The following is a 25,055-nucleotide window of genomic DNA, read 5'->3' as shown; positions in this document are numbered from 1 at the left end:
ATCCATGAAAGATCCAATCCCAGTGTGAAAGGATGATAAAAAGACCAACTGATAAACATAAATTCATAAATTACAAAGAAACAGAGATAAAAAAGTGTTTTTTTTTTTTAAATTTGTCCTTTATGTCTATGTCCCCTTTTGGGTTTAATTTCACTTCCTGTGTGGTCACAGGGACAGGAAGTAAAGAAAAATTCTGCTCAGTAGGGACACTGACAGCAATAAAAACCTAATGCCTCGTACACACGTTCCGATTATCGTACGACAGATCGTTCACATTTTGTTGCATACAACTAAGATCGAATACAACAGTGCAAAATGTGTGTAAGATTTTTGTCGTACGATTCTGGAAAAATCTTCCGTTGTGCGTAGCTACGTATTTTAAATGATGTCAAATACGTGTGACCCGTGTGTGCTTCTGGTTTATTTTTGTGTTTGTGATCATGCGTGGTGTTTATTGAACTACTTTTATCGGACGCATACTGTACTGACTACACGATTGTCGTACGATGGGCTGTCATCCGACCAAAGTTTTCCTGTTTGTCCCTTCGGATTTGGTTGGACGGACTGTCGTGATCGGCTGTCGAAAGCTGCGTACTAACGATCAGATTATCGAACGATCTGTCCGAAAGCAACTTTTGTGGTCCGATAATCGGAACGTGTGTACGGGGCATAAGGCTCTAACTTTTCCATAAAAAAAAAAAAAAAAGAGTTGTCTGTATTCCACGTAAAATCCATACATTTCTAATTATTTATTACAGACGGATGGATTCCGCTTCCCCAGACCTTCCTCGGTTCCCCCCTCACCAGCCACCTCCCGACCGTCCAGTCCTCATTCTAGTGATGACGAGGATGAAGACGAGGATGAGGATGTGAGATATGATGAGGATGAAGAAGCAGAGAGGGATCGTCAGAACATTAAGTCGTCATTTGGTGTGGGCCCTGTGCCGCGCGGGAGGAAGAAGAAGCACGGCGAGTACAGGAATTGAAATATCACACAGCAAGAAGCAAATATATCTGCCTGTGCAAATGAGAGGGCCTGCAACATGGTGGCACACAATATACAGCACCCCGAGTGGCTGGGCAGAGACCAGTCGTTTTGTGATGTCTGTAGTGTAGATGTGTAATGGGTAGGGTGACTTCTTCCATGATTGTATATTTGTAGTAAATAGACATTCCTGTGTTCAATGCGTTGTGCTTCTCCTCTTTTTACATTTCAAGATTTCCAGGAATGTTTCAACAAAACCACAAAGACTTCACAATTGGCTGCATCTGATGCAGTTCTTAGCAGAAATTCTGAAGGCCTATTCACATCATAATGCAGTGTGCTGAAATTTATGTTATGATGTGGGCTGAGGTTCATTTTGAACACACAGAAAAATAGGCCCCGCAGCCCATTTATTTCTGTCTTAGTACAGCAGCGCTATTCCAGGAGTTTGACCAGCGAATCCTGAGAATTACAAAATCAATGAGGGCTCCTTCATACAGATGCCGCATTTGCAATGCTTTGCTTCAGGGCATTTTTAACATTTGATAGGTGGCATAGCCTGTCAAACTTGCTCATTGAGTTGTACTGCAAACATGAGCCAAATGCTTGGCTCTCAGTTATAACGCAGCCCCACAATGTAAAGTTTCTATTTGGAAATTTAAAAAAAAGTAAAAAAAACAAACAAAGCAGGCATCAGAAGGCAGCAATATTGCCTCCTGAATGCCTGTGTAATGACATATTCGGAGGCCCATCGCAGTTTGCTACGGAAGTGACGTTCCGTCGTCGCCATCTTGCTACACCCCACACTCATCCACAGTAAGGATACACTAAGAAGGGGTAAAGTGGGCATGTTGTTACACCCACTGGAGTTTTGCATTTTACACGTAATTATAACAGTAAAGTCAGTTTATATAGTGAAATACAGGACTTGCAACTCCGTCTGACTACTTAGATCTTGAATTTTAAAAGCAGCAGCAACCCTGCTCATCTCACAGGTTTGCTAATCTGACAGAAGTTCGCTGCTTTTAAAATTCAACATGTAAGCAGTCAGACGGAGTTCTAAGTTCTGTATTTCACTATAGAAACTCACTTTACTGTTATAAATACATCGAAAATGCAAAACTCCGGTGGGTGTAACAACATGTCCACTTTCCCCCTTCTTAGTGTATCCTTACTGTGGATTAGTGTGGGGTGTAGTAAGATGGACGTCACTTCCGTAGAAAACTGTGATAAGTCACCGAATATTTCGTTACACCTGCTAGCTGCTGCTATACCACCCTCTGAAAAGTAAGGCATCTTGGCTTGCTTTTCAGAGGGTGGTAAGCATTACTGCAAATGTGAAAGAGTAATGACAGAGACAAAGCCACTGAATGGCTATAAGTCATTGCATTTTTGGCTGGACAAACACTTAAAGTAGAGCTATACCTATAGGCATTTCATAACAGTGGCCATTTACACTGGAAATGTACATTTTAAATCCTTCTAGAGCTGTCTATTGCCCTGTACACACAGTCAGACATTCTGATCACAAAATCCGTCAGATTTTTTTTGACAGATTTTGTCTCAAACTTGTCTTGCATATACACGGTCGCACAAAGCTGTTGGAAAATCCAATCGTTCAGAATAAGGTGATGTAAACCACGTACAATGGGACTATAAAGAGGGCAATAGCCAATAACTTTTGTCTCGTAATTTATTCTGAGCATGCATGGCACTTTGTCCGTCGGAATTGTCTACACACGATCGTAATTTAAACGATCGTATTTTGTTGTCGGAAAATATTAGATCCAGCTCTCAAACTTTGCATGTTGGAAATTCCAACGGAAAAAAGCAGATGGAGCCCACACAGGATCGGATTTTCCGACAACACGATCCGATCGCATATTTTCCGTCAGAAAGTCCGACCATGTGTATAGGTCATAAGCGAAAAAAAAAAGTCCCTTGTCTTTTTATAATCATAATTTTGTATTTCCCATTGCCCAAAATTGTCAGAAATGGAGCTGGTGGAGGCGGGATTATTGTGCAAGTTGCAACCAGTGTAAGTTTGTGGCCATGGGTAAATAACAGTGCCTTGAAAAAGTATCCATACCCCTTGAAATTTTCCACATTTTGTCATGTCCTAACCAAAAACGTAAATGTATTTTATTGGGATTTAAATGCTAGATTTGTGGAGTGCACAACTAATGCCACGTACACGCGACCAGACTTTCTGGTAGACTAGGCCCAACGGACTTTCGACTGAGTTCCAACAGACATTCCAAACAAACGGACTTGCCCACACACGAACGGACTAAGTCCATTCGAAAGTGTGTTAGTTTTGAACGTGATGACTTAAACGGGACTAAACAAGGAAGTTCAATAGCCAGTAGCTTCCCTTGTGTCGTATTTGGTCCTTTGGACTGCACACAGATGAACGTTTTTTAGTCCATCGGAATTGAGCCCGTCGGATAGATTTGAAACGTTCTATTTCTAGGTCCATCGGATTTATTTTTCAAAAAACGATCGGACTAGCCCACACACGATCGGATTGTCTGACGGACTAATCCCTTCAGACCTAGTCTGCCGGAAAGTCCGGTCGTGTGTATGCGGCATAATAGTTGTCCTGTGGACAGATTCTCCCACCTGAGCTGTGGATCTCTGCAGCTCCTCCAGAGAATCCATGGGCCTCTTGGCTGCTTCTCTGAATAATGCTCTCCTTGCCCAGCCTGTGAGTTTAGGTGGATAGCCATGTCTTGGTAGGCTGCATTTGTGTCATACTCTTTCCATGTTCGGATGATGGATTGAACAGTGCACCGTGAAGGCAATTGGTTCCACTAGATTTTAGTTAGGGGTATCAGAGTAAAGGTGGCTGAATACAAATGCACGCCACACTTTTCAAATATTTATTTGTAAAGAAATGTTGAAAACCATTTTATAATTTCTCTTCCACTTCACAATTTTGTGCCAATTTGTGTTGGTCTATCACATAAAATCCCAGTAAAATACATTTACATTTTTGGTTGTAACATAACAAAATGTGTAAAAATTCAAGGGGTTTGAATACTTTTTAAAGGAACTGTACAATTCCCCTTGCAAATCAGGTGTGTACTATTGGCTGTTACCAGCCATGGCACCTAGGAGCTTTGAGTGCAGAATCAGCCTGTGCAGAACAGAAGTGGGTGGATTTGGGTGCTGCGGATGATGCTAATAGCTTAGCCATCAGCGAAGACAACAGTAGTGCCTCCTTCCCAGCATCATCATGTCATGAGGCAGTCCTTTCCGGACATATCCAATGTAAGGGTGATAACGCTGCCATTTTGAAAAGAGGAGGCCTAGCGTTGTCACCCTCTAGCAGGAAATTACATACAGCAGAGAGCTCTGGCAGGATCAGCAGGTATTAAAGCGGAGGTCCACCCTAAAATGGACCTCCGCTCATCGGAATCCCCCCCCCCTCCGGCGCCACAATCGGCACCTTTCAGGGGGGAGGGGGGTGCAGTTACCTGGATAATCCAGGTAACTGCACCCACTTCCGGGCTAGCTCTCTGCGGAAAGGGGCGTACGTTACGCCCCTTTCCGCAAGCGCCCGCCCCCTTCAGCAAGTGCCCCGCTGCCTGCTGGGAAACACACAGCTCCCAGAGGCAGCGGGGACCGTCCGGATTGCGCCGCGCGGCTCGCGCATGCGCAGTAGGGAACCGGGAAATGAAGGCGAAAGGCTCCATTTCCTGATTCCCATACCCAAGATGGCGGCGGCAGGACCCGCCAGACGAGCGAGCGATCGGCTTCGGGTGCCGACATCGCGGGCGCGCTGGACAGGTAAGTGTCACTATTTAAAAGTCAGCAGCTGCAGTATTTGTAGCTGCTGGCTTTTAAAAAAAAAAAAAAAACGCGGAGTCCCGGTGGACTCCCGCTTTAAGTATAATTTGCAGGGGGAATCACAAAATTCTACAAGGGAGTATCTTTTTTATGTTGAACAACAGTTCTACCATATACAATTCTGAAGTTATGGAAAATTATCAGACTAATGCCTTCTCATGGCAGCAAACCACAACCCTACATTGTGAATGTTTCAGAACTGCTAAAGGCGTGCATGACCACCCACTAACCTGCAGACGATCCCCCAAATCCGTCATTAACAATCTGATGACAAAATGTAAACAAACAGCTGATATGAAATTTATTCTCACATTTCTGCTGATATAAAATACATTTTCTATATTTTACAATCATTTCCTGGCTGGAGAGTTTAATGATTGTTAAAACAAAGAGAAGGAAAATCAGGAGTTCTGAAATGAAATATTCTGTACAGGGTAGAGAGTTTGCAGTTGAGTGATTAGAGCTGGGTAGGTGCCCGCTAGGGGGCGCTTGATTACAACGGGTGCTGAAGGGGGCGTGGTTTCACATAGAGGAGCAGTGTAGTCAGCAGGCTTCAGGGCTCCTTGCAGTGATTTCACCAACTGAACAGTGACTCCGGTAAATAACCAGCCTGGTCCACCGCACTATCTTCAGCTGCACATCAGGGAGAAGAAAAATGTGTATTAGAAATTTAAAATTAAATAAACAATATTTCAGGAATCACAATGCTACACAAAGGCTGAGTGATCCTCAAACTGACAAAATATGAAATGATCACTCTACCTAAAGTGTCACTAAACCCACATCATAAAAACTATAAATAAACACATGCTGTTCATAGTCAGTCACTATGAGATCTGTTTTCTGTATTATGTAAAAAATGTGTTTGATCCTCCTGCTCTCTATCTCCACCTTCTATCCTTGTCCCCAATTCAGCTAGAGATTTTGCAGAGTTGGAAGCTCTGCACATGCTCAGTTTTCAGTGAGTTTCTATGCTGAGCATTGCCTCCCTATCACATCTGAGAAGGCCATGTGGCTATAGATTCACACATGTGGGAGTATACACAGTGGTAAATGACAGCCCGCTCCCTCCCTCCTCCTTAATGCCCACTAACCAGCCAAACACAAAGTGGGTGGGCTATTACGTGTAGATTAATGGAGGCTTCACCTCCCTCTTAGTCTAAGACACAGGCTGGATTGGCATGACACAGCCTGTGACTGGCAGAAATCTGCCCACACCATGTTATTACCAAAAAATAATAAGATTTGATTTCAAATATATACTTGTAAGACAATTTAAAACTGTTTATTGATGTTATTTATTTATTTTTACTCTGTATTCCAAAGGCTGTATTTTTTTAAAATTTTGAACATGTGACCAGTAGCAGAGGACTAGAAGCTCCTCCTGTTTATGTTTCCCTGCAGACAGGCTGGGAAAGTACTGGGTCACGTGACAGCTGTACATCAATTAGGAAAAAGGTAATTAGATGTTTTGTTTTTAAATTCAAATAATTACAGTGCCATCATCCATACACAGAAATAGAAGGGACAATGTAAATTAAACAGTTTGTGTTTAGTATCTCTTTAACTACTGTTTCAGCTGGAGGCTGGGGAGTGAAGCTGGTCATACTTTCATAGGTTTTCAAACCACATTCATATGAAAACTCACATGAAAATTTTCATCAGCACATTCAATGACTTGAGAAATGAATTTGAAAGTGCTATAAAAAAAACTTTGATTTTTTTCTGTTAAAACCTTTGATTTTGGTGTGAATGTAATATCCTGAACAATAACCACATTCGCTCTTATGCCGCGTACACACGATCTGAGTTTTCGTCGCAAAAATCTTGGATGGTTTTTCCGACGGAATTCCGCTTAAGCTTGGCTTGCATACACACGGTCACACAAAAGAACTTTTGACCGCCAAGAACGCGGTGACGTACAACACTACGACGAGCCGAGAAAATTACGTTTAATGCTTCCGAGCATGCGTCAAATTGTTTCCGAATTTTGCGCGTCAGAATTGTTACAGACGATCAGAATTTCCGATCTGAATTTTTGCCGTTGGAAAAATAGAGAAACTGCTCTCAATCTTTTGCTAGCGGGAATTCTGCCAGCAAACGTCCTATGGAGCATACACACGGTTGGAATTTCCAACCAAAAACTCTCATCGGACTTTTGCTGGTGGGATTTGCGATTGTGTGTATAGGGCATTAGAAGTTCATTGAGTCCAGAAAATTTTTCCATCCTGCTGCTCCAAATTTTCTCATCACTCAACAAATGTCGACTTGACCCCACTAAAGATCACAAAAATGAATAAATGTTCTTAAAATGAAAATTCTCCACTGAAATTCTACTAGTGTATGGCCAGCTTTAATGATGCCAATACTCTCTCAGCAGGTCTGGAAGTGCATTCGCATTTGTGAGCAGAGTGTACTCTTAGGACTTGTTCACACTAGTTTTGCTCTGTAAAGCGTGATCCGTGTCTGGGTCGCTCTTCAGAGAGCATTTTACAGGCAGTGAGGAGGTGTTGCATTGCCTCCCCACTGCCTGCTTTAACCCCCTGAATCCTGCATTAGAATAGGAATGTTCAGCAGGTGCTATACCCACTAAAAGTGAGAGGGGGTATAATTCCTGCTGCGGCCAGGAAGCATGCAGCATGTGTAGACCCCAGCCACTGCCTCTGCAGATAAATGAGGTAACCCATAGGGGTGGGGGAGGGTTTACTGCCCCCCAACCTCATGTGTGAACAAGCTCTTATAGCGGTTCCATTCCTTGTTGGAGGGTAAGACCCCTGGCTTGGGGTTACTTTCAATATTTTTATGTCATTTATATTTAACGTTGCTTGAGTGCATGTGAGACACATGTCAATAATGGAGTGGCATTCTATGAAATGTGCCCTGTAACCCTCAGAATAAGCTGCCTGCATTGTCCTCTCTTCCTTGCAACTGAGCTTCCAAATTTACGGAGCACTCTGAATCGATGTGGCGATTTCAAAAACCCCAAATTCAAAGGGAACTTTGCAGGCTATCGCTACTTCTTAGCACAAAATCATATCAAGTCTTCAATCAAGTTCTTCAGGTATCCGCCTGATTCTTTTCTTTTTTTTAAAGCGGGGTTCCACCCTAAAGTGGAACCTCCGCTGATCGGAACCCTCCCCCCCTCCGGTGTCACAATTGGCACCTTTCAGACAGCGCGGACAATTCCTATTGCGCTGCGCGACTCGCGCATGCGCAGTAGGGTACCGGGAAGTGAAGCCAATTCGCTTCCCTTCCTGATTCCCTCACCTAGAATGGTGGCGGCAGCAGCCGAGAGCCAAGCGATCGATCGGCCTCGGCTGCCGACATCGCTGGATCCTGGGACAGGTGAGTGTCCATTTATTAAAAGTCAGCAGCTGCAGTATTTGTAGCTGCTGGCTTTTAATATTTTTTTTGTAGGTGGAATCCCTCTTTAAGTATCTTTTTATTCATTTTCAGAAAATATTGTTTTAAACAAAATGTATTAGGGGAGCAGCGCCCCTGTGCCCCGTATGGATGGGCCTTCACTGAAGCCCTGTGCTAGATTACAAAATTCCCTGCCACCCATTTCAGTAACTTCTACCTTTCATTTTTTTATAAGCTGAGGGAAGCTTCTCTTTAAGGATTGGTAACCTGCAATATATTATTCTTTTCTTTTTGTGTTTAATACCACTTTCATAAAAATGTAATAGCACTTTAATTCACAATTTTAGGTTACAGAATTTTTTGTTTGCAAATACATGTGATACTGCACAGCCACATCAAGGCACCTCTGCCAATTGTGCTCCCTCGCTCTGAGTTACTGTGTAGGACATACACTATATTGTCAAAAGTATTGGGACGCCTGCCTTTACACGCACATGAACTTGGCCCACCCTTTGCAACTATAACAGCTTCAACTCTTCTGGGATGGCTGTCCACAAGGTTTAGGAGTGTGTCTATGGGAATGTTTGACCATTCTTCCAGAAGCGCATTTGTGAGGTCAGGTACTGATGTGGACGAGAAGGCCTGGCTTCTGTCTTCCTTTCTGTTCTAAATCTTCCCAAAGGTGTTCTATCAGGTTGAGGTCAGGACTCCATGCAGGCCAGTCAAGTTTCTCCACCTCAAACTCGCTCATCCATGCTAAAGTTCATGTGTGTGTAAAGGCAGGCATATACTTTTGACAATATAGTATATATGTAATCGATGAGAACATTAAAAGCAGACATATCATGGTGGTTCCCATTTCCTCCTTAAAGTGGAGGTTACATGAAAAGGTTTGCTTTGCTGACACCCTGCAAGAAAAAAAATACGCTTTTTGAAAAAAAAAAAAAAAAACCTGAGCCCCAACTTCCATCCACTTTCTGGAGGTGCTGGTAATAGTAAAGGGAATGCTGGGTGATGGAAATCCTATCAGAATGCTCCTGAAAGGTCCATATTGAGGCAGCATAGTGGCTTCACATGCATTTCCAAATTTCTGTTTCCTATCTAAATATTAGAAGCAGTTTAGTTATAGGAGAATGTTGGATTGCCCCTCTTATTCTGGGCTCAGGAGGGTTTTTCCTAATTTGGCTTCACGGTTTTATTTTATTTTTAAAGCTACAAAGTTGATCAGTTTTTGTGTTTCCAAGATTTGGCCCCTCTTGTGTCATAGTGAAAGTAGCATTTGTAATTTCTTTGGAAGAAAGTAAGATGTATCTACCTTCCTCCTGGGCCTTCTGCAGAGAGCTCAGAAACATGGCTGCCGCCTCCGATATGGTGATGGGACTGCTATTCCGACTGCGGGTCTCTAGAACAAGAGAACATTCACTGGTTACAGGGCTGGTCCACCAATAAATATTGAGCTATTGCACCCACAGACAAGCACATAACACACCTGCCCATCATCCAACCCACCACACGGCACCCATCACAATGTTACCGATGATCCAGATCATACACATGCAGAATACAATTCTTTCTTTCCTTTATTGCAAAAACAAAGATTGTGCCCTGAAAATCTCTGTGTGCCATCGGAGAGAGAACCAATGTGCAGCAATTCCAGGTATTTATTACTAGAGAGATCACAGTACTATCCCTTTATGTGCTTTTCTCTACAGAAGAACGGTGCCATCTTTGTCCAGCGATCACCCTGGGTCACTTCCTGGATGAAGATGCCCACTCAAAGATGGCAGAATCATGTTTATCATGGTGTCTTTGCAGTCCTTGGCTGTGCTCACAAATGTCTGATATAGATCAGTCCCTGCTGCAGCCTCTGATCTCTGTGGGATTGGAAACTGAGGAAATGCTTCCTCCTGCCTGCAGCACACTAATGACATCATGTCAGCCTAGGCAAAGCCACAGAGCATAAGGATAATAAAACAATGTAGCAGCGCTAATAAATGTGAAAAAAATGATCAAATGAGTCCAAAACAATTTGCTGTGTCTGAAATGAACAATTGAATGTGACTAGGATGAATATTGAAGACCCAGTCCAAAAGGGCACATATGTGAGTGCTGACCAAAACACCTCTTGACGGCAGTGCACCACCACCATTTAGATATGCGCTTACCAGAGGCAAGCTATAAGAGAGCCTGCAGCTAATACCCAGCCAGGGCCTTGTCCACAAGGAAGTTGATGTCACCACACTCCAAATGGCTCAAAGACTGAGCGTCAGCCACCAGGGGTTAGTAAAGATATTACCCAGAAAATAAAGGAGAGAACTCCATAGTGCAGACTGTACCACAATACGATTTAATGCAATAAAAGTAGTACACTAACAATGTAAAGGATAAAAACAAACATGTAAAAACGGCCAGCCAGCAAGCAAACAACTGTCACTGAGATGACGTCAGTACGTCCACCACCTCCCTACGTGAGTTTCGTCATCGAAAGATGTCGTCATCCCCGAGACGACGTCTTTTGATGATGAAACGCTATTTTCTGGGCAATATCTTTACCAACCCCTGGTGGCTGACGCTCGATCTTTGAGCCATTTGGAGTGTGGTCCGGGTTTCCCTCTGCTGGTGGTATGACATCAACTTCCTTGTGGACAAGGCCCTGGCTGGGTATTAGCTGCAGGCTCTCTTATAGCTTGCCTCTGGTAAGCGCATATCTATGTGGTGGTGCACTGCCGTCAAGCGGTGTTTTGGTCAGCATTCACATATGTGCCCTTTTGGACTGGGTCTTCAATATTCATCCTAGCCACATTCAGTTGTTCATTTCAGACACATCAAATTGTTTTGGACTCATTTGATCATTTTTCTCACATTTATTAGCGCTGCTACATTGTTTTATTGTATTTGTTCTATGTGTATCTCATAGTTTTAGCAGCAGCTCTTCTATTTATTTTTCACCTATGCACTTTAGAGCGGTATTTTTTACCTTTTTTCACTGTTTGCTTTAGAGCATAAGGATGGCTTTTTAATGATACAAGTGAGGCTTTTCTAAAAAAAAAAAAAAAAAAAAAAAAAAACAGCCCAGTAATAAATATGAATCTCACATTTGAAGGCAATGACAGTTGACACGCATTGACTATTGATTACCTCATACACTATCCAATAAAATCATCTGCTGTATCTACATTGAAATTCTGTTACCCTGAACATTTTGATTACATCTGATTGCTGATTGATGCCACCATCAAACAAACTATCAAACATAATCACAAGATATCTTACGGCTGGATTGTCACATGTATAGAGTTATCTGCAGATCTACTTTGGGGGTGACGTAACCAATTAGCTTCCAGGTTTTATTGTCAAAGCTTAATTGAACAAGCTGAAGTTAGAAGCCGATTGGTTACTATACACAGCTGCACCACATTCCGTGTGCTCCCGATTTAGTAAATCTCCTCCACTGTGTCACAGAGGCAAGTGTTTTCAGATGACACAGATCACTGTTGTACTAATCAGGTTGTTTAGTTTTGGATGGAGTGGACTTATAACCTCTGCCTGGTTTTTATTTCTAAATTCTGAAGTGAGGGCAAAAAAAACGTTTAATGGTTGTCACCGAAACAGGAATCAAGGGCAAATCTCCCAAGAGGGGATGCATTAGTTATAGGAATAGCGAGAGCCACCGAGGGACCCCAGAAGAGCAGGTTCGGGGCCACTCTGTGCAAAACGAGCTGCACAGTGGAGGTAAGTATAACATGTTTGTTATTTAAAAAGAAAAAAAAAACACCTTTGCAATCACTTTAAAGTGGTTTTAAACCTCAGACATGAAATATGAACAAAGCACATCTCTTTATAGTGTGTACTTGTCTCAATTCAGAGCACTAAAGCCCCGTACACACGAGCGGACTTTTCGACATCCAAAGTCTGACGGAATGATTCCGTCAGACTTTTCGATCGTGTGTGGGCTGCAACGGACTTTTGATTCACAAAAGTCTGACGGACTTTAGAAAATGGAACATGCTTCAAATTTTTCCGACAGGACTCCGCCGGACCCGGTCCCTCCGAAAAATTCGCTCGTGTGTATGCTATTCCGACTTACTAAAACCGACGCTAGGGCAGCTATTGGCTACTGGCTATGAACTTCCTTATTCGAGTCCAGTCGTACGTCATCACGTTCGAATCCGTCGGGGGTTTGGTGTGATTGTGTGTGGCCAAGTCCGCTCAGTCGAAAAGTCCGTCAGAACTCTGTCGGAACTCCGGCAGAACTCCTTCGGAAGTCTGTCGGACATAAGTTCTCTCGTGTGTACGGGGCTTAAGTGTAATTTCTGTCTGCTGCTTTGTTCCTCTGCTGTCAGTATGAATCACTTCTGACAAGTTTTCCTGACACCAAGAGAAAAATGGTGACAGAAGAGGGAGTTCCAGCTGATTGACAGTCTCAGCTCTGTTCCTGTGTCCTGTGTGAAGGGGGGGGGGGCTCTTCCTTCCAATCAGCTCTCAAAGCTCTCCTCACTGAGCTCTGCAGAGTGTAACTTCAGCTCTCTGTCCCCTTTTTATAAACTCCCAGACAGGTTGATAAACTCTGCACTTTGAATGGATGTAGAGAAGAGAGGGCTGCAGATAAACAGGTACAACTTATGTAGGATGATTTGTTTAATCTCAGTGTATCACCCGATCCCAGTCACTTCACTGGGTATATGTAAGGGTTTACAACCACTTTAAGTTCTACTTTAGTTTTTTCTGGTTTCTAAAACCCTTACAGCAAAATGCGGATTTGGTGACAACAACCAATCAGCGTCTCAGACAATGAGATCAGTCACTGGCTTCTTCTGTACAATATTAGGAGGAAGATAAGGAGAATTACCCAGCTGGAGTCTGTCAAAGAGATCCTTCCTCTGAGTCTCATCGGAAATGAATCGCCGGCCCTCTGCAATGCACAATCACAGCACAGTTAATGAGGTGGAGGGCTCCACTTGAACTTAAAGGAGCACTCCACTTTCTCTAAAAGATTTAGACCACATTAATCATTGCTACACAAAACATTTCTTAGCAAGTACAGAGTTACTAAAAACAAAACAAAAAACCAACCATATTTTCCACTATAACAGGCAAGAAATTTAAATGTTTCTTCTTTGCAGCCATGACATGCTGAGGTTGATCCATACACTGGCTATGAGATCGACTTGCTGATTTTCAATCAAAACAAGCGGACATCTTTTTACACCCACCGAACTCTTGCATTTCACACTTATTTTTACCATTAAACTGAGCTTATATCATGAAATACCGTATTTAGAAGTCTCTGACACTGTTTTGATGTTGAATTTTAAAAGCAGCAGTGTTCTGTCACGTTAGCAAACCTGTGAGATCAGCAGGCTTTCCGCTGCTTTTAAAATTCAACATCAAAACAGTGTCAGGGACTTCTAAATACTGTATTTCACGATATAAGCTCAGCTTACTGGTAAAAATAAGTGTGAATTGCAAGATTTCGGTGGGTGTAAAAAGATGTCTGCTTGGTGAGTTCAGTCCGTAGGCTTAGTGTGGCCGAGTGCGGGGTGTGCCAAGATGGCCGTGATGGAATGTCACTTATGTTACAAAATCAGACGGAACACAGAAATCACTGCTTGGAGGCAGGAAGGTACCATGGGATATGTAGTCCTTAGAAATTGAAAGTAAAGCGGACCATCGGTAATTTTTTCAACTTTCTATCTATTAAATCTTCTGCCCTTGTTGTTTTAACTTTGGATAGTAAAAAGTTTTTTTTCTGCCAGTAAATACCTTATACAGCCCACTTCCTGATTCTTGTCTGGTCATTAGCCTAGGCTTATGACATCATGCACAGCTCTCTCTCTCACTCTCATGAGAGTTTGCCAGGAAGGGAGGGAGGAATGAATCATAAGAGGGCCAATGAGAGCTGCAGAGCTGGAGGTGTGCCTCTGGGTCTCTGTGTAAATCCAGGAAGTGAACAGGCAGCAGCTTCAACCGCCCTCAGTTAAAATGGATGCAGCCAGACTCAGTGGAGGGAGATTTCTGCAGAATACTTGGCAAGTACAGAATCACAGTATCTATAAAATAATATGCAAAGTGGTTGGAGGGAAGCTTCAGAATGGCAAAGATGTTTTGTTACATATTATGTGAGCAGACTGCAGTTCCTCTTAAAGGAGAAGTAACCCCTAGTGGGTTTTACTTCCTCTTTTTTCCCCTGCAAAGTAAAAACATAATGGGTTAGTATGCATCGCATACTAGCCCATTATGCGGCACTTACCTGCAAACGATACCGATTCTGTCCCCGCTGGTGTCGCCGCATCCTTCTTTGCCCCTCTTCCTTCCCACGGCCATGGACTCCGGCTCTGTGACTGACCAAAGTCACCAGTCGGAGTCGTCAGTCATGGCACTGGCTAGTGAAGAAATGGCACGGAGAGCCGTTTCTTCACAGCGTATGCACCGATGACGTCATTGGCACACTACAAGGTAAATATGCCCTAAACGGCACACGTTTAGGAGATATTTACAATACCTATAGGTAGGCTTACCTGTAGGTACAAGTTACACAGAAGGGTTTACAACCACTTTAAGCAGCAGAGGAGAAGCTGCAAAGCACGTGGGGAATCCAGGAAGTTGAGGAAAGAGATGACCAGCAGACAGGCAGAACTCACAACATGAAAGGAGATTTTTCAAGTAATCTTATATTGGATTGTCAAATACAACTATTGTTTGTACTGTTTTTACAATTCTGATGTTATAAAAAGAACCATAGGACTCCTATAAATAACTGTTACATAACAACGGTGTTGTCAAGCTTACATAAAAAAAAAGAATCTAGGATTTGTTAAAGTGGTTGTATAGTCAAATGTTTGACTTTAACCTACAGGTAAGCCTATAATAAGGCTTACCTGTAGGTAAAAAGAATATATCCTAAACCTGTACGGTTTAGGAGATATTACCCTTGCAATGAGCTGCTGACTTCAGTGGCGCATGCGCACAGGGGATTCTAGGCTGAAAGTCCGGCAGACGCCAGATCCGTGTATGTGTGGGAGTGACTCACAGCGCCGGAGCCGCATTACCCGGAAGACATGCCGAGGGAACATGTCAGCTCCCTCGGCGTGGACCGATTGAGATGCCGGCACCTCGTTCTAAGGTAAGTATTTCATAATGAGCTAGTATGTGGTGCATACTAGCTCATTATGCCTTTTCCCTTACAGGTGTAAAAAAAAAAAAGTCAGGGGGTTTACTCCCACTTTAACACCTTTTCCCTCCATTAGCCAAGACATTGTGTAAGTTATCAACCCTGAACTTGGGCAGGAGACAGAACAACTTCTGTTAGGTATTTATTTATTCCGGCTTTGAGGGCATATGTCACATGCCATGTATAAATCAATGTTTCCCTATGAGAGCCATCTTAACTGGTCCAACTTGTGTTGGTCTGACTTTGGAAAAGGTTCCTGCACTATTTTGGTCTGACTTCTGTCTGATTTCAGCCCAAAGAATTGAATGGAAGTCGCATCCAAGCCAGATCCTCATATTAACCACTTAACCACTGGGCCATAGCCGAATGATGGCTACAGCACGGCTTGATAACTCTGGGAGGGTGTACATCGTCATCCTCCCAGAATCGCGCCCCCTGGGGCGCGCACATGGGAGAATCACAGGAGCATCATGGATAATAGTAAATGGCCGCTGACAGCGGCCGTTTACCACGTGATCGCTCCGTCCAATGATGGAGCGATCAGTTGTAAACAAACTGGCGTCATATCCGGTTCCTCTCTCCCCTCTCTGTGCCAATCAGTACAGTGTGAGCGGAGCGGGGAGAGATTGGTTGCAGCAGCGCTGTGGGCTGGATCTGTGGTGCCCACAGCGCTGCTCTGTGCCCATTGCAGCCTCATTTATAAATCCACATAGCTCCCAACTAGCCCTGATTTTAAAGGAATGTCCCTGACTTGGAGCAATGTCCCTATGTCACTCATTCCTTCTCATTTGTCCCTCATTTTGGTCTGATCTATATAGTTGTATATAAAATGCACTTTATATCTATCAAAAAGTGTTTTCCAGTGCTAAACCTTTCATCTGATTTCTAAATTGCTGCATTTGTAAATTCCATCAGCCAATATAAAGGAACAGTAGTGGTTAAATAAAGCACTTGTGGGTTTAACCAATCTTGTTTTTTTGTACAATTCTCCTTTAAGGGGCCGTGGCAAGGGGTGTGTCCTATGTCTGCATACTTTTGCTGATAGGTGTCCCTCATTCGCATCTCAAAAAGTTGTGAGGTATGGTTGTATATAAAATGCACTTTTTATCTTTCAAAAAGTGCTTCCCAGTGCTAAACCTTTCATCTAATTTCTAAATTGCTGCATTTGTACATATTAAAGGCCAATATAAAGGAATAGTAGTGGTAAAAAAAAAAGCCCTTCTGGATTTAATTAACCATTTTTTTGGTTAATTCTCCTTTAAGGGGGTGCGGCAGGAGACGTGTCCTATGCCTATACACGTTTGTTAGTAGGTGTCCCTCATTTCCATCTCAAAATGTTTTGAAGGCATGCCATTCATGCTGAGCCATCCTTCTGTCATACTCATCCATCCATGCTCAGCCATCCATACATCCATGGTCAGCCATCCCATCCACCTCCAGCCATACCTAGCCATACTCGGCCATACCCGGCTATACTCAGCCATACTCAACCGTGCCCAGCCATACTCAACAATACCCAGCCATACTCAGCCGTACTCAACTGTACCAAGCCGTAGACAGCCATACTCAGCAATACCCAGCCATACTCAGCAATACCCAGCCATACCCTGCCATACCCAGCCATACTCAGCAATACCCAGTCGTACTCAACCATACTTCGCTGTACCCAGCCATACTCAGCCGTACCTAGCCATCCCTTCCATACTCAGCCATCCACATTTATGGCTCAACCATACTCAGCCATCTCCATCCACGGCTCATCCAACCCCATTCATGCTCATCCATGCCACTACAGTACCTTACAAAAGTGTAATTGGTAGTCAAATTAGATTTGAGAAATGTTTGCCCCTAGAACACCTGATGGTGCTCCCTGCGTGTTGGAACTCTGTATGTGGCCAGGCTGTAGAAAAGTCTCCCAAATGTGGTTTTTACCATACACATGAGGAGTAGGAGAATCTATTTTGGGGTGTAATTTTTGGTATGCACATGCTATGTGTTAGAAATATTGTATACATGGATAATTTAGTGTAAAAAAAAAAAAATTGTTTTAATTTTCTTTCCACATTTTCCAAAAACGTGTAGAATAAATGTAATTTTCAAAAGACTCAATATGCCACATAGATTATACATTGGGGTGTTTTCTTTCCAAAATGTGGTCATTTTTGGGGCGTTTCCATTGTCCTGGTGCTCCAGAGCCTTCAAAAGTGCAAGAGGTAGTCAGAAAATTTGATGTGTCATTTATGCTCCTAGAACACCTGAAGGTGCTTCCTGCATGTTGGACCTCTCTATGTGGCCGCACTGTGTAAAAGTCTCACACATGTGGTATCACCGTACTCAGGAGGAGTAGCAGAATGTGTTTTGGGGTGTAATTTGTGGTATGCATGTGCCATGTGTGGGAAAAAAATAAAAACCTGCTAATATTACATTTTTGTGGGGAAAAAAAGTAAAAAAATCTTTCTTTTGCAAAGAATTGTGTGAAAAAAAATTACAACTTCAAAAAACTCACCATGCCTCTTACTAAATACCTTGGAATGTCTACTTTCCAAAAAGGGGTCATTTGGGGGTATTTGTACTTTCCTAGCGTCTCATGAAATGAGATTGGCCGTCAGTACTTTAGGTGTGATCAATTTTCAGAGATTGGCACTCTATAACTTTCACAAAGACCAAATAATATACGCCAATTTGAGTTATTTTTACCAAAGATGTGTAGCAGTATAAATTTTGGCCAAAATAACAAATTTTCTAAATTTTATAACAGAAACTAAGAAAAATGCATTTTTTTACAGAATTTTCAATCTTTTTTTCTTTTATGGCGCAAAAAAAAAAAAACCCAGCGGTGATTAAATACCACCAAAAGAAAGCTCTATTTGTGTGAAAAAATGACACAAATCATTTGGGTACAGTGTCACATGACTGAATAATTGTCATTCAAAATATGAGAGCACCGAAAGCTGAAAATTGGTCTGGTTAGGAAGGGGGTTTAAATGCCCAGTGGGCAAGTGGTTAATTGATGCGATTTGGATCGGACATTACAGGAAGATTACACAAGCATTCCCTGAAGCTGCTTCTAAGTTACGTAGAATTTGCGACTTTCATGAGGGAACAGTGTGAACCTGGTCTTACAGCCTAACATGTCTGCTATGACAGGGAGGGAATACAAATGAATAGCAGCACACAGTTATTCCAAAAGGATGACAGCACTATGATATAATTGAGCACAATTGAGGACAGATTCTTACTAATGTTTGGTTTTGAATGAAAAATTTCACCAGCTTCTGATTGGCGGTAACTGTGAGTTTCTATGAGATGGCAGAAAATATCTGCAGTTTTGATTATGAATGAATAGGATGGCACCGAAGTCATGCCTCGGGGGGTATTTATTGCCTATACACAGACACGTTGGATGGTTTCAAGCTCTACACTGTCATGGAAGCTGTGGACAGGAAATAAGTGACTTACGTGCTCCTTTTAGGTACAGCATGGCCTGTGGGGTCCAGTTACGTCTCTGAAAATGGCTCTAAGCAGGAGGAGAAGAGACATAGAAAGTAGATACACATACAGGTAATGCCTAGTACACAGAATCAGAAAATTGGATGAAAAATATCACTTTCAAAGCGATCGTACAATAATCTGATCGTTAGTGCACAGCTTTCGAGAGCCGATCACGAAAGTTAATCTCAGTCCTTGTACACACGGTCGGACATTCTGACAACAAAATCCGTCGGATTTTGTCCGAAACTGGTGTTGCATTCACACGGTCGGACAAAGTTGACGGAAAATCGTTCGTAACGTGATGATGTTATTTAGTTACGACGGGACTAAGTTCAGGCTAGTAGCCAATAGCTTTGGTCTAGGAATTTGATCTGAGCATGCATGGCACTTTGTCTGATCGGAATTCTCTACAAACGATCGGACAAAATCCGATCGGATCGTGTTGTCGGAAAATATTTATATCCAGCTCTCAAACTTTGTTGGTCGGACATTCCAACGGAAAAAGCCAGATGAAGCCCACACACAGTCAAATTATCCGACAACACAGTCCGATCGGACATTTTCCGTCGGAATGTCCGATCGTATGTACAAGGGCTAAAAGTATCTGAAGGGAAAAACATGAAATTTTTCATGTACGATACTAGATTGTACAATTTTTGTTTAATCAGTACAGTATTCGTTCGGAAAAAAACCCGGAAGACCAAGACCAAGCATGTTTAGATACAACAGAATACATTACAGTTACAATACATTACATCACTTCTGAATTAGTATTCTGTCAACTTTAGTACCCGTTTTCAATATGAGACTAACTTGCAAAAAAAGAAAAAAACACAGACGATCGTTTGTCCGATATTCACATCGTGTGTACTTTGCTTTAGACAGCTACAAAAAAAACGCCAGATCACACAGTGATCACTTACCTGTGGCAGAGACCCAGAGGGAGGGATAACCGAGGAGGACATTATCAGAAGGAGGGTGCAGGCCGCTCGACACCCACTGTCCTGAGGACACAGAGGACAGACTGATTAGGTGAGCCAGTCCCCGAAAGTAGTACAGTACTGTACTATGTTACCCATCATATAATATTTCATGTTTGGAGATGTAATGATTCCCTTAAAGCGGCGTTCCACCCAAAAATGGAACTTCCGCTTTAAGAGAAGGTGACCCTCTGACACGCCACATTTGGCATTTTTTTTTGGGGGGGGGGTGGGGGGAGCAGATACCCTCTTTTCAGAGGGTTCCAGCTCCCACTTCCTTCTGGCGCAACCTCGGCGCCGGAAGTAAGATCACCTCTCCCCTCTCCCTTTAGGCAATCATCTGGGACACGTCACAGGTCCCAGATGATTGTGCAGCCAGTCACAGCGCTTGGTGCAGCTCGAGCATGCGCAGTGGGTGCCCGACTGTGAAGCCACAGCTGGGCACCCACGGTTACAATGCCGGTGCCGCCAAGCGGAGGAGAAGATGAGCGGGGATTCGATCCCCCCAATCGCTGGACCCTGGAACAGGTAAGTGTTCAATTATTAAAAGTCAGCAGCTGCAGTATTTGTAGCTGCTTACTGTTAATTTTTTTTTTAAGCGGAACTCCGCTTTAAATGGCAAACTTATTACAGTTGCAAACTTGCTGGTCCTTCCTCAGTCCTAACTTCAGGAAATTCTTAAACTTGTCAAGAAACAATAAGTTGTATTGTATTATTGTAGAATGTAATTGCTTCTCTTTCTTACTCTGTATAAATATCTGGGTTTCAGAATTGTATAATGCTTGATGGAAGGTCTCAAGAGCTTGCACCTTCATTTTTATTAACAGCCTATAAAGGGATCACTTAAAGTGACACTAAACAATATCCTTTTTCTTCACAAATAATAGACACATCTACAACTTAATGGCCCTGTAACCTATTTTTTATGAAATCACTTCTTACTGTGCTTTTTTTCCTCCGAACCTCTCCCTATCCCCCTCAATTTAATTTGTTTGGCATGAGCAGTGCACATCAGATGAGGTCATAGGAACTGCTCTATGGATGCTACAAATGCCATAGCCCATAGTCTATCGTGCCTAGCCCATCTCAGTAGCAAGCAAGAAAGGGTGGCTATGTTCCTACATACAATGGGAGATTGACTAAAGCCCCCCTTTAATAAAAATTTGGATCACAGCGGTAAAAAAAATATGTTTATGTCCCACATTGTTAGAGCACAACACTGTGAGACCAATGCACTATGTCAGAGACGAGCACTATGTAAAAGTACAGCACAATAGCAGACACGGTGTAAGGGTATTGACCTATATCAGAACATGGCACTGTGTAACAGCACAGCACAGTGACAGAGCAGGGCACTACATCAGACAACGTCACTTGTCACCTATTCAGACTAAACTGTTCTTTTATTTTTGAGACATGCTACTCAGAACTCTGTTAAATCAGCAGTGATTAAATCACATCTACATCTTCAGATGTGACTAGATGCAGTTCTGAAGATCCAATACAATTGGCTTAAATATTTGGATAAAAAAAATTGTTATTAATAAAATATTCTCCATATTGTTCCAATCAAGTTTTATATTGCAGCTGATGTGGTTGGCTCAGTGTTCTCTGTACAGCACTAAGGTATATATATGTCAGAGCTATATATATATATATATATATATATATATATATATATAAAAAAAGTGTGTGACTGTGGTGGGGACATTAGAGTGTAAGCTCCTCTGGTGCAGAGACTGATGTGACTGGCTTAGTGTTCTCTGTACAGCACTGCAGAATATGTCAGAGCTATATAAATGTATAATCATAGCATGTGACTGTGGTAGAATATTAGAGTGTAAGTTCCTCTTTTGTTGAGCCTGATGTATATGGCTCAGCATTCTCTGCACAGTACTGCAAAATATTCTAGAGTTATGTAAATGTGTAATAATAGTGTGTGCCTGTGGTAGGATATTAGAGTGTAAGCTCCTCTAGTGTGCAGATTGATGTGACTGGCTCAGTGATCTCTGTACACCACTATGGTCAGTGACTGTTGAAGGATATTAGAGTGCAAGCTCCTCTGCTGCAAAGACTTTGACTTGCTCAGTCTTTTCTGTACAACAGCTATATAAATATAATGATAACAGTTGTGTGACTGTGGTGGGGGTATTAAAGTGTAAGCTCCTCTGGTGCAGACTGATGTGACTGGCTCGGTGTTCTAATAATAAATAAAATAATAATGTTTGATCATTTTGGTTTTGGATAACCTGTAGGTCATAAAGATGGATGGATTATCCTCCCTGTCCCATTTATAATATATTTTGGATTTTTTTTTTAAATAGAGCCCTGCTGTATAAAAGTAAATGGGGTGAGTGGCGCTACCTAAAATGTGGACCACAACTGGCCCTGATCTCAAATCCCCTCTAAAAAAATAGAATAAATAAATAAATAACTGTACCGCAGTGGGGTACCTTATGTGTAAATAAATAAATAAATTCTACCGTGCAATTTAGCATCAATAAAAAAAAACTCCCCAAAAACAACTTTTGAGATCATTAAAATTTCTTTGTAATTTCAATTTTTTTTTTCTGACCTTTGTGCAGGAAGGAAAATCTTGGAATATTAGCTGAATTCTTTATACTGAATACAATTATTCCTAAATGTTTCTAAATTTTTTATTGTGAAAAATGGTAAACTATATAAGAAACCTCCTGTTTTCAAATTTCAAGAGCCTGGTTTACAAAATGATCACTCTCTGGGGAAAAAAAAAAAATATATATATATATATAGTATATATACTGTATGTGTGTGTATATATATATATATATATATATATATATATATATATATATATATATATATATATATATATATATATATATATCACAAGAGCAAAATATGTATCATTGAGTTTTGCAATGAACTTACAAATGTTTCAGTCATGATCAAGCCAAAAAGGAAAGCCTGAAATATTTCCTAAAATAATTTTCTGGGGAATATAAATGGATAAGACATGGCATTGGGGAAATTGCCGGCATCGCCTTCCTCAGAAGAACAGCAAGAATAAAACAAGTTCTATTTTATTTCTACCCCCCAAAAACGTGCAGATTCTAGAGCACTTACCTTCATGTTCTGGCTGACTCAGGTGGCTGCTTCTTGAGACTTGGTGGATGATGACACCTCTATTTGGGTCTGGTCTTAAATCTGGTTTTAAATCATCTGTGTGCAGCCCTCCCTCCCCTCTCGCGTCCTGAGGATTCATTCAGACTGGTGGGACCACTTGTCAGCTGTTGATTTGGAAGAGGTGGAACCATGGGTCCTCCTGCAGGGATTTCTCATCTCCTTAGAGTGGGCGATATGATTGAGGGATAGACAGTGAAATGTTCCATACTTTGAAGAGATCAAACTCCTCGATACCTACGTCACTGCTGAGGCCGGAGATCAATACCCACAGCTGGAAGCTAAAGGTGATGAACTTAATGAGACTGGATGTGGTCAAATGATTGTAAATCAAGATGTCATCGCTGATTGCCAACAAGACGGCGGAGGTCTCCAGTCATTATCAACCACAGAGGGACATATCAAACCGGGAAATGTTACAGAATTTCTGCAATTAAGTACAAATCTGACAGATTTCACCAAAGAACAAGATCTGCACAAAGTAAACAAAAATGGATGTTGTATAATTGCATTCAAAATCAGATTGGTTTTAGTTCTAAATTATTTCACTGTAAAAGCAAACACAGAAGAGCCCTTACGATGACTTCACTTTTCAAGGCACCGCCGTCTGCATCAGCGATAGGTTTGATTTGTCTTCAGTTACTGTTTTCTAGATATCATTTCAGATAACACTGCAGATTCTTATTATAACATTCCAAAGGACAAAACCTTTAGCTGGCTGTCAGGGCACACAAATGTTACAAGAAGACAAATTAGGATGGCTGTCAAAGTGTGTGTGTATAATAAAATACCAGAAACTTGTCAGAATATATTTTTTGTAAATGAGTGACCGCAAAATTTTTATTATGATAGATAGATAGATAGATAGATAGATAGATAGAATAAAGTGACTACAAAATGTTATTATGAGAGAGAAATACAGAGATAGATAGATAGATAGATAGATAGATAGATAGATAGATAGATAGTGACCACAAAATAGTATTATGAGAGAGAGCTACAGAAATAAATGATAGATAGAATAAACTGACCACAAAATATTATGAGAAAAAGAGAAATAAAGCGATGGATAGAGAGATAGATATAAATGATAGACCTTATGCCGCGTACACACGATCAAAATTCCGGCCAGCAAAAGACCGATGAGAGCTTTTCATCGGAAAATGCGACCGTGTATATGCTCCATCAGAATTTAGCTGGCCGAATTCCCGCCAGCAAAAATTTGATAGCGTGTTCTCAATTTTCCCGATGTAAAAACTTTCTATCGGAAATTACGATCGCGTGTATGCAATTCCGACACGCAAAAACTCATGCATGCTCAGATTCAACTACGAGATGGAAGCTATTGGCTACTGGGTATTGAACTTCCTTTTTCTAGTCCCGTCGTATGTGTTGTATGTGTTGTACGTTTCCGCGTTCTTGGCAATTGGAATTTGGTGTGACCGCGTGTAGGCAAGACAGTTTGAGCGAAATTCCATCAGGAAAATCATCAGAGCTTTTTCCGACGAGAATTCCAATCGTGTGTACGCAGCATTAGATAGACCACAAAGAGAGAGGAGAGAGAGAGACCCAAAATGGTATTATGAGAGAGAGAGAGATAGATACAGCAATAGATAGATAGATAGATAGATAGATAGATAGATAGATAGATAGATAGATAGATAGATAGATAGATAGATAGATAGATAGATAGATAGATAGATAGATAGATACAGCAATAGATAGATAGATAGATAGATAGATAGATAGATAGATAGATAGATAGATAGATAGATAGATAGATAGATAGATAGATAGATAGATAGATAGATAGATAGATAAAGTGAGCACAAAATGTTATTATGAGAGAGAGAAAGAAATAGGCTGGCCATATATTATACAATTTTCTGATTCCATTTTCCTTTAGATTTACCAAAACCATATAATACTGTATGAGGTCAAACCTAAACACTTTCAACGTGTATGCAATCAGGCAGGCCCTTGCACTACATAGTTGAAGGTAAATCTAAAGAAAATTGAATAATAAAATTGTATAGTGTATGGCCAGCCA

The 25,055-nt window shown here is 41.7% G+C and overlaps 2 protein-coding genes across 2 annotated transcripts in view; one reads left to right on the top strand and one right to left on the bottom strand.

The window, feature by feature from the left end:
• The window catches only part of GYS2 (glycogen synthase 2), a 94,704-nt gene extending 93,519 nt beyond the window's left edge, over nucleotides 1-1,185 (top strand). The window contains exon 16 of the mRNA XM_077468688.1: nucleotides 759-1,185. Coding sequence (XP_077324814.1) covers nucleotides 759-986 — 228 coding nt within the window. The 3' untranslated portion in view covers nucleotides 987-1,185. The remainder of the gene's footprint in view (nucleotides 1-758) is intronic.
• Nucleotides 1,186-5,115: 3,930 nt separating this feature from the next.
• On the bottom strand, nucleotides 5,116-23,337 carry SPX (spexin hormone). The gene is made up of 6 exons (XM_077468686.1): nucleotides 22,949-23,337; nucleotides 19,787-19,867; nucleotides 18,831-18,888; nucleotides 13,050-13,112; nucleotides 9,516-9,602; nucleotides 5,116-5,470 (listed from the first exon to the last, which is right to left on the bottom strand). The coding sequence occupies exons 1-6, from the start codon at nucleotides 22,952-22,954 to the stop codon at nucleotides 5,412-5,414; spliced, it is 354 nt and encodes a 117-aa protein (XP_077324812.1). The 5' UTR covers nucleotides 22,955-23,337; the 3' UTR covers nucleotides 5,116-5,411.
• Nucleotides 23,338-25,055: the final 1,718 nt, after the last annotated feature.

The sequence above is a fragment of the Lithobates pipiens genome, unplaced genomic scaffold, assembly GCF_037356315.1.
Source record: "Lithobates pipiens isolate NorthernLeopardFrog02 unplaced genomic scaffold, aLitPip1_a1.2 Scaffold_8, whole genome shotgun sequence".
Lineage (NCBI taxonomy): Eukaryota > Metazoa > Chordata > Amphibia > Anura > Ranidae > Lithobates > Lithobates pipiens.
Note: the sequence above shows the minus strand (reverse complement) of the source record. Positions and strands in the feature narration are given on the sequence as shown.